Genomic DNA, 13199 nt, shown 5'->3' with positions numbered 1-13199 from the left:
ATGTAAAAATGAAAAGACCCTATTTTATATTAAAATGCACACTTTGAAAACATTATAATGTGGATAATGTGCGTATGTCAAACCAGCATAAGCGGTTAATGGCTTAACAATTTATTTTTATCCAAACAGCGATCTTAACTGCTTAAAATTAGTTAATTTGCACACAACAAAATTGTAAGTGAGAGTGAAATATATTTATATAGTGCTTTTCTCTAGAGCAGTGGTTCTCAACCTTTTTTCAGTGATGTACCCCCTGTGAACATTTTTTTAATTCAAGTACCCCCTAATCAGAGCAAAGCATTTTTGGTTGAAGAAAAGAGATAAAAGAAGTTAATTACAGCACTATGTCATCAGTTTCTGATTTATTCATTTGTATAACAGTGCAAAATATTGCTCATTTGTCATGGTCTTTCTTGAACTATTTGGAAAAAAAAGATATATAAAAATAACTAAAAACTTGTTGAAAAATAAACAAGTGATTCAATTGCAAATAAAGACTTCTACACATAGAAGTAATTATCAACTTAAAGTGCCCTTTTTGGGGATTGTAATAGAGATCCATCTGGATTCATGAACTTAATTCTAAACATTTATTCACAAAAAAAGTAATCTTTAACATCAATACTTATGGAACACGTCCACAAAAAATCTAGCTGTCAACACTGAATATTGCATTGTTGCATTTCTTTTCACAGTTTATGAACTTACATTCATATTTTGTTAAAGTATTATTCAATAAATAGATTTAGAAAAGTTTTTTTGAATTGTTGCTATTTTTAGAATATTTGAAAAAAATATCACGTACCCCTTGGCATACCTTCAAGTACCCCAGGGGTACGCATACCCCCATTTGAGAACCACTGCTCTAGAGACTCAAAGCACTTTCCATAGTGAACGCCATTATCTACATCTTTAAGCTACATTAAAACCACCGTGGGTGGCACTGGGAGCAGGTGCGTAAAGTGTCTTGCCCAAGGACACAACAGTGACTTGGAGCGAACCCGGTACCCTCAAGATGCTGGCACGGCCGCTCTACCAAGCGAACCACGCCGCCCCAAGTGCACCTGAAAGAGAGCGATACCTGTCGTGTCTTTTACTCTCTGTCAAGTAAGTCTGCTCTGGCATCGTTTTCCAATTAAAAAAAATATATTTCCCATGAAATCCAAATTTGATTTAAAGAGTATAAAAACTGTTTCACAATAGTTAAAAAATAAAGTATGAAAAATGTATGGAACGAAATCGGGACTCTCAAAACAACACTACTTTGGGCCCCAATTTATCCCTGCTTAATGACATCTGCAATCATATTTAAAAACTAGGATAGGATGTGAGTCTTCTGAATAAACATGTAGACTGTCATGGGTGTCTCTTGTACATAAGAACCAGTACAATAAATGAGTGCCACCTCTCCTCCTTTGATCACTAATTTTACTTACGAATCCTGGCAAACCCGGTTTCCCGTCATTTCCAGCGACACCCTGAAAGAAGGAACTGAGGTTGAACTGATTGTTGCCCATCGAAGGATAGCTACCAGAAGTCCAGGCAAAGTCAAAGACGACGTTTACACTGCAGGCCAAAAGTGACCCAAATCAGATTATTTTCCCAGCTGAGTGATTAGTGGGCAAGAAAAAAGTGATCTTCATCAGGAGGCAGTATAAACGCGCACGGGCCCCAATGTGGCCTCGACGTCACTTGCATGCTCACTTCGATTAGGTAAAAACAAAGGAAGTTGCGCGGATTCTGAAAAATTAACAAGTTGCTACTACAACTACGTTACAAAATAAAAAAATGTTTTAACCTGGAAATAAATGAAAGTGATATAATGTATGAAAGTGATATAATGTATGTATAATCTGATATATTTGAGAGGGTTCTAATATTTTTATGGCTGTTAAGTAGAGGATCTATGTTAGCTTCATTTTCCCCTCGCTTACGAAAACCACTTAGGCAATGTTTACAGTTCCGGTCCTTCAACAATCGCTATTAATTCAAAATCAAATACTGTATACATACACACATACATATACATATATATATATATATATATATATATATATACATATACATATACATATATATATATATATATATATATATATATATATATATATATATATATATATATATATGTGCATATATACACACACATATGCATATATATCCACACAGAAAAACATACATATATATATATGTATATATATATATATATACATATATATATATATATATATATATATATATATATATATATGTATATATATATATATATACATACATAGACATATATATACAAATACATATATATATATATATATATGCATATATACACACATATGCATATATATACACACACACACACACACACACACACAACCATACATATGTATATATATATATATATTTATATATATGTGTATATATACATATACATATATATAAATACACACACACATATATATATACATACACATATATTTACATACATACATATATATATATATATACATACATACATATATACATACACATACATACATATATATATACACATACATACATGTATATACATACATATATATATATATACACATACATATATATATATATACATACATATATATATACATACATATATGTGTATATATACATACATACATACATATATATACATACATATATATATATACATACATACACACACACACACACACACACACACACACACACACACACACATATATATATATATATATATATATATATATATATATATATATATATATATACATAGCCTATTATTTGCATGCTATTGACTACTGATGCACGAAAAAATATGGCTGCTGGAAAAACTTTGCTCACCGAAACTGGATGTTGTGATAACGTCACATCTTTGCCTGCGCACACCAATTATGCAGCTCACTCAAAATATCGCAATCAAGTCCAATTTCCGTTTGGACTAAAGTCTCATTTGAAAAGATCCAATTCCAATCAGATTCAGACTACCTCCTGATGTGGCTCAAATCTGATGCGTAAAGCTCGGATTTAAATCATTTTAGAGCGTAATATGGATCTTTGTCACTTAAGGGCAAAAAAAAAATCAGATTTGGTGTGCAGTGTAAACGGGGCCATAAGGTCAGCGTGAACAATGATTAAACCTGTTCCTTCTCTTAAGGGTTATTAAAAAAATGTTTTCTTTCAATCATATACACAGTATATATTTGGATCCCATAGTCATTTCAATTCAGTACTCATTCAAAAACACCCATGTCGCCACTTGTGCAGTTTTTCCTACACCATTGACACACCAGAGTAACACTTTATTTGAAGGCATTTCAAAAACCAAGCAAACTACGACAGTGTTAACTAAACAATGCACTTGCTTTTTGCCAGCGTCTCACAGAGGGCCTTCAAATAGCTGTTTATGTCTTGATTGACATCTCTTAAAGTTGCCTCAGTTGCCGTCTACGTGCATTATAGCATGAAGCACCAGATTGGTTAGTGCATTTTTATAGTTCCAGCCTGTTTTTACTACATGAAGCTGCGGCCCCTACCTTTGTATAAATTGGCCAAGTCAGTTCAACATGCATATTATGAACCATGAAGTTGCAAAGCATGGCATTCTGCCGTTAGAAACACCCCAACTACAAAGCAAAACCAGTCAGCTGTAAAGTTCAAGTTAGGAGAATGGACTGGCTGCTAAATTGAACTTTACCACCACCCGAACGCTCATGTTTCCTACCTGTGGTCCTTGCTCTCCATCGAAACCTTGGGGACCTGGTGGACCAGGGGGGCCTGGAGGTCCCGGAGGTCCCTGCAACACGTACACATATGGCCACACATATTATTTACAATAGTAAACCAAAACAAAAACATTGAACTCTGATGGGGCAGGAATCAGACCTGAGGACCAGGCTGCCATGGGCTTATTACAGCTCCTGGAGCTCCCTGAAAGGTGAGAAGAATTAAAAATGTAATACTTTCACAAAAAGGTTGCTTTTCAATTCAAATCAAATCAAATCGCCTTCGGGGGGAACACAGTGCGATGTCAGGGTGGCACATGTGACCCCTAGAACAGTGGTTCTCAAATGGGGGTACGTGCACCCCTGGGGGTACTTGAAGGCATGCCAAGGGGTACGTGAGATTCTTTTTTTAATATTCTAAAAAATAGCAACAATTCAAAAATACTTTATAAATATATTTATTGAATAATACTTCAACAAAATATGAATGTAAGTTCATAAACTGTGAAAAGAAATGCAACAATGCAATATTCAGTGTTGACAGCAACATTTTTTTGTGGACATGTTCCATAAGTAGTGATGTTAAAGATTTTTTTTGTGTGAAAAAATGTTTAGAATTAAGTTCATGAATCCAGGTGGATCTCTAATACAATCCCCAAAGAGGAGGGCACTTTAAGTTGATGATTACTTCTGTGTGTAGAGGTAATCTTTATTTATGATTGAAACAGTTTTTCCAAATAGTTCAAGAAAGATGATCAATATTTTGCACTGTTATACAATTTAATAAATCAGAAACTGATGACATAGTGCTATATTTTACTTCTTTATCTTTTTTTTTCAACCAAAAATACTTTGCTCTGATTAGGGGGTACTTGAATTTAAAAAATGTTCACAGGGGATGCATCACTTAAAATGGTTGAGAACCACTGCCCTAGAACATTCATTATCGGTATCATGCAGTATCAAACCATGCTTTGAGAAGCTGTGCACTTCAAAATGTGTTCAATATAGCCAGTCTTCCTCATTTTGATAAAACAGTGCAATATTTTTAACTTATTTTTTGTTCTGTAGGTTAAAGTGTTTTTTTTATTGTGCTCCTGGTTTAATAGTGCTGATAGATTTGAATGTATCATTATTTGAGTTCATTTGATTAGATTTTTCAGTAAAAATGGTTAAAGTCGCTCAAAAAAAATGTTATAGATTAAATTAGGATTTTTTTTTTTCCCAGGCAAATTAATGCACGTTAAATCTTTTTAGTTACAGACTACCGTATTTTTTGGACTATAAGTCGCAGTTGTTTTCATAGTTTGGCCGGGGGTGCGACTTATACTCAGGAGCGACTCATGTGTGAAATTATTAACACATTACCGTAAAATATCAAATAACATCAATTAACTCATTCACGTAAGAGACTAGACGTATAAGATTTAATGGGATTTATCGATTAGGAGTGACAAATTGTTTGGTAAACATATAGCATGTCCTATATGTTATAGTTATTTGAAAGACTCTTACCATAATATGTTACGTTAACATACCAGGCACCTTCTCCGTTGGTTATTTATGTGTCATATAACATACACTTATTCAGCCTGTTGTTCACTATTCTTTATTTATTTTAAATTGCCTTTTAAATGTCAATTCTTGGTGTTGGGTTTTATCAAATACATTTCCCCAAAAATGCGACTTATATATGTTTTTTTCTTCTTTATTATACATTTTCAGCAGGTGCGACTTATACTCCGGAGCGACTAATAGTCCGAAAAATACGGTAAATGTTGTATATTACTGACTCTCCGAATACGTATGTCTCAACTTCTGGGCAGCACTGAGTGAAACATTAGCTTTTTTAAAGGTGCTATATCAATAAAGTGGATTGGATTGGATATATTCATATTGCTTTTCTCTTTAAAAATAGTTTCCAAAAAGCAGCCCTAACAAAAGGAGGACCTGTAGGTCTTATAGTTTAAACGTATAGGTAAACGGACTGTTGGTGCTGGGTAACACTTCTGCAAAATGAATGCTTGTGAGGATACTCACTGGTCCACCTACGCCTGTGTGCATTGGCATGACACAGTTGCACTCTCCAGCCTCGCCCTGAAATGTAAAAAACATAAATATGGATGAGGGAGGGATACAACGCTTCGAAAACAGTTATTTTGACCAGAATATCATTATCAATTTTGGTCAAACAATGCAAACTTTTAACCTAGCTTTTAACCTAAATAATTGATCATTAACAAATGTTAAAATGATAACGCGTTAACTGTATTTTTTGCACGCATGCGTCCTGACTCCTTTTTGACCCTCAGGCCATTCCATAGCGTGGGGAAATGTGGCTGCTTTCACTATTTACAGATGAGCCACAAACAGGAAAACAGCGATCAGAAATGAACAAACAAACATCTACTTTATGGAAAAATCAGGTCCAAAGCCATGACTTGTGGTTCTCCCGACAAGACAACACCATTATTTTGGATCCACCATCGCCGTGGAGCAACAGCATGCTGCTGAGCTCTCCCGTCCAAAGGCAAAACCGAGTAACTCACTTTTAGCTGATTTTGAGAAAACAAAGGAAAACCAATCTATCTTGATGCTGTCTTACACAGATCTACAAAGTCATCAAACGTATAGATGTTTTCTTGAGCTTTCATTTTCTTGCCGATTGAGCCGTGGATTGAATCTGCTCTCATGAACGTGTGCCCTTTCTCCAGATATTTTATCACAATCTCGGGTGGGCCCCATTCTGCGTTTGCACATTGGCCAAGAGCTGTGTACAGCGTCCAGTTTTTATTTTGACCTCCACAGTTATCTGCCTAAAAGAGTATGCAAGGGGAAGAATCAAGAACAATATATTTAATGAAGGTGCTTGCAACGTCCTGGGACAATCTTCCAAATATCCCCTCGTGCCATAATATCACATAATCATGTTGACCGTCGGCCCCCATTCGTGCAAATGTCTCATTAAAGACAATAAGGCGACTGACAAAGAAGCTCCGATTGGACCCTTGAGATACTAGGTTTTTCTGTTGTATATACGCGGTTATGTGGTAGTTGCTAGGTTCTGCCATGCGCGTAACAGCTTACTTACGGAACAAATTACAATATCGCATACACTAATGTAAAGCATATCACACAGGAACTCCAAAATTATTATCAGCTCAGTTTTGACCAAAGTTGAGTTACTGGGTTTTGCCTTTGGACGGGAGAGCTTGCATTTTGATAGCTGGGTGGAGCTCCACATACGTGTTAAGATTAGTTTAACGCATTTATAAACATATATTGTTACTTTGACTGAATAAAATTACGTTAAAGCTCAACAGAAAGAACAGACGGCAGGCAGGAAGTCATAAGTCACTTTTTATCTGAGACTTATACACACTGCAAAGACATCTCTTCTTGTATTAATCACATATTTCTGACTTCACAATAATTGCGCTACATGTCACATCTAGTCTAACTACATAACAAAACAAACATGTTTTACATTACAATAATGCTCAGTCAAAAACGTTCTGTAATGTAATCTGTGATATTTCTATAAAAATCAATTTGAATACATTTTCTGGACATTTTCTGTCAGATTGAGATAAAGTACTGGGAATATATTTTTTTTATTATAGAATATTCTGGGAGATAGTCCTGAAAGACAGAATGATTAGTAGGCTGAATGCTACATTTCATGAATAAACCCGTCACTTATCAGCCATGTGCACAAAATGACAGTATTGTGCTTAGAATCCCGAGAAAATGTGAATAAAGCAACAAAAACGTGTTTCAAGGATAACTCTTGAACCAATGTCGAAATTATACTTCATTGATGTATTTATGGGAGTTCTACTTGGAACATGTCCTTGTGTAAGGTTTGCAAACACAACAATTACATTTTTTGTCAAATGACAGTATTGTGCTTACAATCCCGAGAAATTACGAATAAAGCAATAAAAACATGTCTCAAGGATAACTCTTGAACCAAACATGCCAGATGTCTAAATTTACGTGCCAACCAAAATATTTAACAAATTTGGTTCAAAAAGCCTTCTGGGTAGATCTGTGGTACGACCGCGCCAAATCCTCATTGGCGCTGTGTTGAAAACATGTTTAAAAAGACTTCCTGGCATCGTTCACGGCAGTTTGATAAACGCCACGATCTGCCATCCAAACCGGTAATGTGTGAATGCCCTTTTTATGTGCAAATGTAAATATCTCATCTGTTTATACAAACCGCGTGTCCATATGAGTTGGGAAATTGTGTTAGATGTAAATATAAACGGAATACAATGATTTGCAAATCATTTCCAACCCATATTCAGTTGAATATGCTACAAAAACATATTTGATGTTCAAACTGATAAATATTTTTTTCTTTGCAAATAATCATTAACTTTAGAAATTGATGCCAGCAACACATGGCAAAGAAGTTGGGAAAGGTGGAAAAAAAATACTGATAAAGTTGAGGAATGCTTATCAAACACTTATTTGGAACATCCCACAGGTGTGCAGGCTAATTGGGACCTGGTGGGTGCCATGATTGGGTATGAAAAAAGCTTCCCAAAAAATGCTCAGTCTTTCACAAGAAAGGATGGGGCGAGGTACACCCCTTTGTCCACAACTGCGTGAGCAAATAGTCAAACAGTTTAGGAACAATGTTTTTAAAAGTGCAATTGCAAGAAATTTAGGGATTTCAACATCTACAGTCCACAATATCATCAAAAGGTTCACATAATATGGAGAAATCACTCCACGTAAGCGGCATGGCCGGAAACCAACATTGAATGACCGTGACCTTTGATCCCTCAGACGGCACTGTATCAAAAACCGACATCAATCTCTAAAGGATATCACCACATGGGCTCAGGAACACTTCAGAAAACCGCTGTCACTGAATACAGTTCGTTGCTACATCTGTAAGTGCAAGTTAAAGCTCTACTATGCAAAGTGAAAGCCATTTATTAACAACATCCATAAACGCCGCCGGACTGATGCAAAGTGGAAAAGGGTTCTGTGGTCTGAGGAGTCCACATTTCAAATTGTTTTTGTAAATATTCGACATCATGTCATCCGGACCAAAGGGGACGTGAACCATCCAGACTGTTATCGACGCAAAGTTCAAAAGCCAGCATCTGTGATGGTATGGGGGTGCATTAGTGTGCCCAAGGCATGGGTAACTAACACATCTGTGAAAGCACCATTAATGCTGAAAGGTACATACAGGTTTTGGAACAATATATGCTGCCATCCAAGCCCCGTCTTTTTCATGGACGCCCCTGCTTATTTCAGCAAGCCAATGCCAAGCCACGTGTTACAACAGCGTGGCTTCGTAAAAAAAGAGTGCGGGTACTTTCCTGGCCCGTCTGCAGTCCAGACCTGACTCTCATTGAAAATGTGTGGAGCATTATGAAGCGTAACATACGACAGCGGAGACCCCGGACTGTTGAATGACTGAAGCTCTACATAAATCAAGAATGGGAAAGAATTCCACTTTCAAAGCTTCAACAATTAGTTTTCCCAGTTCCCAAACGTTTGAGTGTTGTTAAAAGAAAAGGTGTTGTAACACAGTGGTGAACATGCCCTTTCCCAACTACTTTGGCACATGTTGCAGCCATGAAATTCCAAGTTAATTATCATTTGCAAAAAAAAAAAAAGTTTTGTCTTTGTAGTGCATTCAATTGAATATGGGTTGAACAGGATTTGCAAATCATTGTATTCCCTTTATATTTACTTCTAACACAATTTCCCAACTTATATGGAAACGGGGTTTGTAAATAAAGTTGATTTGATTTGACTTATATGAATAGACGATGTTACAGTGCAATATAGCCTTCAGAACTAGTTGCATTCTTTTAAATAAACAACTCTACACTTATTTTTTATTTTTTAAGTAGTTTTTAGCACTCACAGCTGTGGAAGATGAAATACTCTGAATATTTTTAACACTTCATTAACTCCCAGAGTTGTGTTAGATGAAATTGTCAGGCAAAACTATGCTGTGCAAGCATGGAGCGGACAGAACAAAATGCACTATGCAAAGGAGGTGTACACCCCCCAAACAGCTGCGTGCCTTCACAATGCATCAAGTAAATGTATTAATGAAGCAATTTTTGCGCATTGCCTTAGTTTCGTGGACTTTCCGCCTCACAGAGAAGCTCGCCCTGACGACTTCGAAAAGCACAACTTGTACTATTTTCTTGACTTACTCACAAACAGCCTGGACTGGGACGTCTGATGAATATGGTAATTAACACAATTGCTAATAACAGACCGTGAAACTACTCCTGTCTGCCAGCGACAACACATTTGTCACCTTTGCTGCTTTTCTATCTGTGCCCTCTAGCCAGAGTCTTTTTTTTCCCCCTGCGTGATTACCATCCGTTCCCGCCTCTCATATTCTAACCCCTCAGAGATCACTTCATCCAAACAACATGGTAGACTTACCTTGTCCCCCTTAGGTCCATCAACTCCCTGCAAAAGAAGAGACACACAAAGCGCGCACAAAATTGTTTGTTAATCCAGAAGACAGATCACAGGGCCGCGAGCCAAGCACAGATCAGGGGACACAGGATGTGATGGTGGAAGACATTGCAGACATCCTTGGTTACCAATGCAGCCTAAAATCAAGGGCAATTCTAACCTAAAAAATGCACTCTTGACAGAAACTAACACAAGGAGACAACGATTCAAACTACAAATAGCGTCTTTTTTCAGTTGCATATGCGCCATCATAAAAATATGTAAATACAACCTTAAATCAAGACTCACATGTCTTCCATCAGCTCCTGGCAACCCATGAGAGCCGGGGGCTCCGTCTCTACCCTGCGAGAGATAAGCAAAAGTGTGTTTGACAACAACACATTCATATGCAGCGGTCCAATGTTTACACTTGCAAAAAAAAAAAAAAAAAAGCAATCATGTCATACTGGGGGCCCTCTTATGCCGATGCCAATTGGCCCCTGCGGCCCTGGAGGTCCCACAGCCCCACTCATGCCCTGCGACCAAGAAAACACCAATGAAAACACTAATTCAATCAAACAGGGCCAACTAATACATGGAAATGTGATGTAACCTGTTCCCCGGGAGGACCAGCAGGGCCTGGTAATCCGATTGAACCAGGAGGTCCCTAAAAAAAACACACAAATTATAAAACCAAACTATAAAGGATCAAAATGTTTGAGATTTAAGAAACTCACAACAAGACCCGGAAGTCCTCTTGGTCCCTCAACACCCTGTAAGAAAATAAGTGTGCGTTCATAACAGTAATTAAACTAAATCCAGTTGCATTTGTTTGATTTTATCAAAATGCTTATGCAGTCGTCCCTTGTTTATTGCTGCTAAAAAAATAATCAACACCCATAAAGGCACCTTTACACTCCTTTTAGGGGAAATGCACTTTTTTATCATTATGATAAACAAGAACACACGATTTCAAGGACCGTTAAAAAACGCTTGAAAGATGGGGCTCATGGGAGGTCACCGTTGTTGCCTTCAAAGCTTTAAGTATGTTTAAGTATGTATATAATGTAGTAACAGACACCTTCATAACAATATGTGCAATATACACACTACTAGTATATATATATATATATATATATATATATATATATATATATACACAGTGCAAATATATATATGTGTGTATATTGTACATATATATTGTTATGAAGGTGTCTGTTACAACATTATATATTCTTGCAGTGTATATACATATATATATATACTGCAAGTATATATATATATATATATATATATATATACACACACACACTGCAAGTATATATATATACACACACTGCAAGTATATATATATATATATATATATATATACACACCGCAAGTATATAGATATATACTTGCAGTGTGTATATTGTACATATTATATATTGTTATGAAGGTGTCTGTTACTACATTATATGTTCTTGCATTGTGTATATTGAACATATTATATGTTATAAATATATATTTATATATATGTATATATATATATATATATATTGTAGTAACAGACACTTTATATATATATATATATATATATATATATATGTAGGTGTGGGAAAAATCACAAGACTACTTCATCTCTACTTCATCTCAGGAGATGATTGAGGGAACCCCTCATGAAACAGTTCTGTAGAGATGAAGTAGTCTTGTGATTTTTCCCACACCTACATAATGCGCTCTTCCACGGTATCGAGCACTATTCTCTGGATAATCCAATCAAGACATACATATATATATATATATATATATATATATATATACTCGCAGTGTGTATGTTGTACATATTATATATTGTTATGAAGGTGTCTGTTACTACTATATATATATATATATATATATATATATATATATATATATATATATATATATATATATACATATATATATATATATATATATAGGGTCAGGGTGTATATTGTACATATTACATATTGTTATGAAAGTGTCTGTTACTACATTATATATTCTTGCATTGTGTATATTGAACATATTACATATGTTATGAATATATATATGTATGTATATATATATATATATATATATATATATATATATATATATATATATATATATAGTAACAGACACTTTCATAAGAATATGTAATATGTACAATATACACACTGCAAATATATATAATATATAATGTAGTAACAGGCACCTTCATAACAATAGACAACTGGAAATTATTATACTGCACTGTAATAAATAAATAAGAATTAGTTCAACACTTAATTTAGGCCACAAATGTGTTGAATATCCTTTTAAAATATTTATTTTTAAGTGGGGCAATGTGAGAAACTGCAATATTTAGAGTGCGATATGGCGAGGGACGACTGTACTTTAATACATCTGTCATATATGGAATATGTACACACTGATATCACGGAGGCAAGTGGTGTTTAGTAAAATACATCAGTTGGGTTGCATCTACTTTAAATACATTTAAATAAAAAATTTTTAGGAATAATTTTGCCTTACTTGAAGACCAGGAAGTCCAACACCTGCAGGTCCAGATTCGCCCTGGGGGGGCACAGGACACAAATAGAAATGATTGACATTTGAATGAAGTTGTCTTGTCAACCTTTTACCTTGTTAAGGTTTAAATTATTTTGAACAATACATGGACAGTCCTACCTTGCTCCCTTTGATACCAGGAGGCCCCTGTGGACCTGCTAATCCTGGTTTACCCTGAAGAAACAGCAGATTTGTAATTCAGCTTTCGTATATCCGCAAGGCACATGTAACAACTCCAAATCCCGCTTCTCTCACATTCCTGCCGGCCTTCCCTTGTCCTTGGGGGCCGGGCTCTCCTCTCTCACCCTTTGGCCCGGGCACGGCTAGACCGTCACCCGCCGCAGTGCCAAGAGACGAACAGCTGGTACAAGCGTCGCCCTGGCAAAACAAATCAAACTCAGAGCCAGAAACCTTCAGAAACAAACTATAGTTAGCATTCGCATAAACATATCC

The 13199-nt window shown here is 35.8% G+C and overlaps 1 protein-coding gene across 4 annotated transcripts in view; it reads right to left on the bottom strand.

Moving 5' to 3' along the window:
- col16a1 (collagen, type XVI, alpha 1) overlaps nt 1–13199 on the bottom strand; it is a 204872-nt gene that overhangs the window by 51186 nt on the left and 140487 nt on the right. For 2 of the 4 annotated variants that reach the window (XM_061882490.1, XM_061882491.1), the window contains exons 31-42: nt 13002–13124; nt 12867–12920; nt 12711–12752; nt 10928–10963; nt 10804–10857; nt 10658–10726; nt 10500–10553; nt 10176–10202; nt 5781–5837; nt 3901–3945; nt 3740–3811; nt 1437–1478 (exon numbers count right to left, since the gene is read on the bottom strand). In XM_061882490.1, the coding sequence (XP_061738474.1) occupies nt 1437–1478; nt 3740–3811; nt 3901–3945; nt 5781–5837; nt 10176–10202; nt 10500–10553; nt 10658–10726; nt 10804–10857; nt 10928–10963; nt 12711–12752; nt 12867–12920; nt 13002–13124 (675 nt within the window). The remainder of the gene's footprint in view (nt 1–1436; nt 1479–3739; nt 3812–3900; nt 3946–5780; nt 5838–10175; nt 10203–10499; nt 10554–10657; nt 10727–10803; nt 10858–10927; nt 10964–12710; nt 12753–12866; nt 12921–13001; nt 13125–13199) is intronic. The other 2 variants (XM_061882492.1, XM_061882493.1) reach the window with 1 other exon arrangement.

Source organism: Nerophis ophidion, linkage group LG21, assembly GCF_033978795.1.
Source record: "Nerophis ophidion isolate RoL-2023_Sa linkage group LG21, RoL_Noph_v1.0, whole genome shotgun sequence".
Classification (NCBI taxonomy): Eukaryota; Metazoa; Chordata; class Actinopteri; order Syngnathiformes; family Syngnathidae; genus Nerophis; species Nerophis ophidion.
Note: the sequence above shows the minus strand (reverse complement) of the source record. Positions and strands in the feature narration are given on the sequence as shown.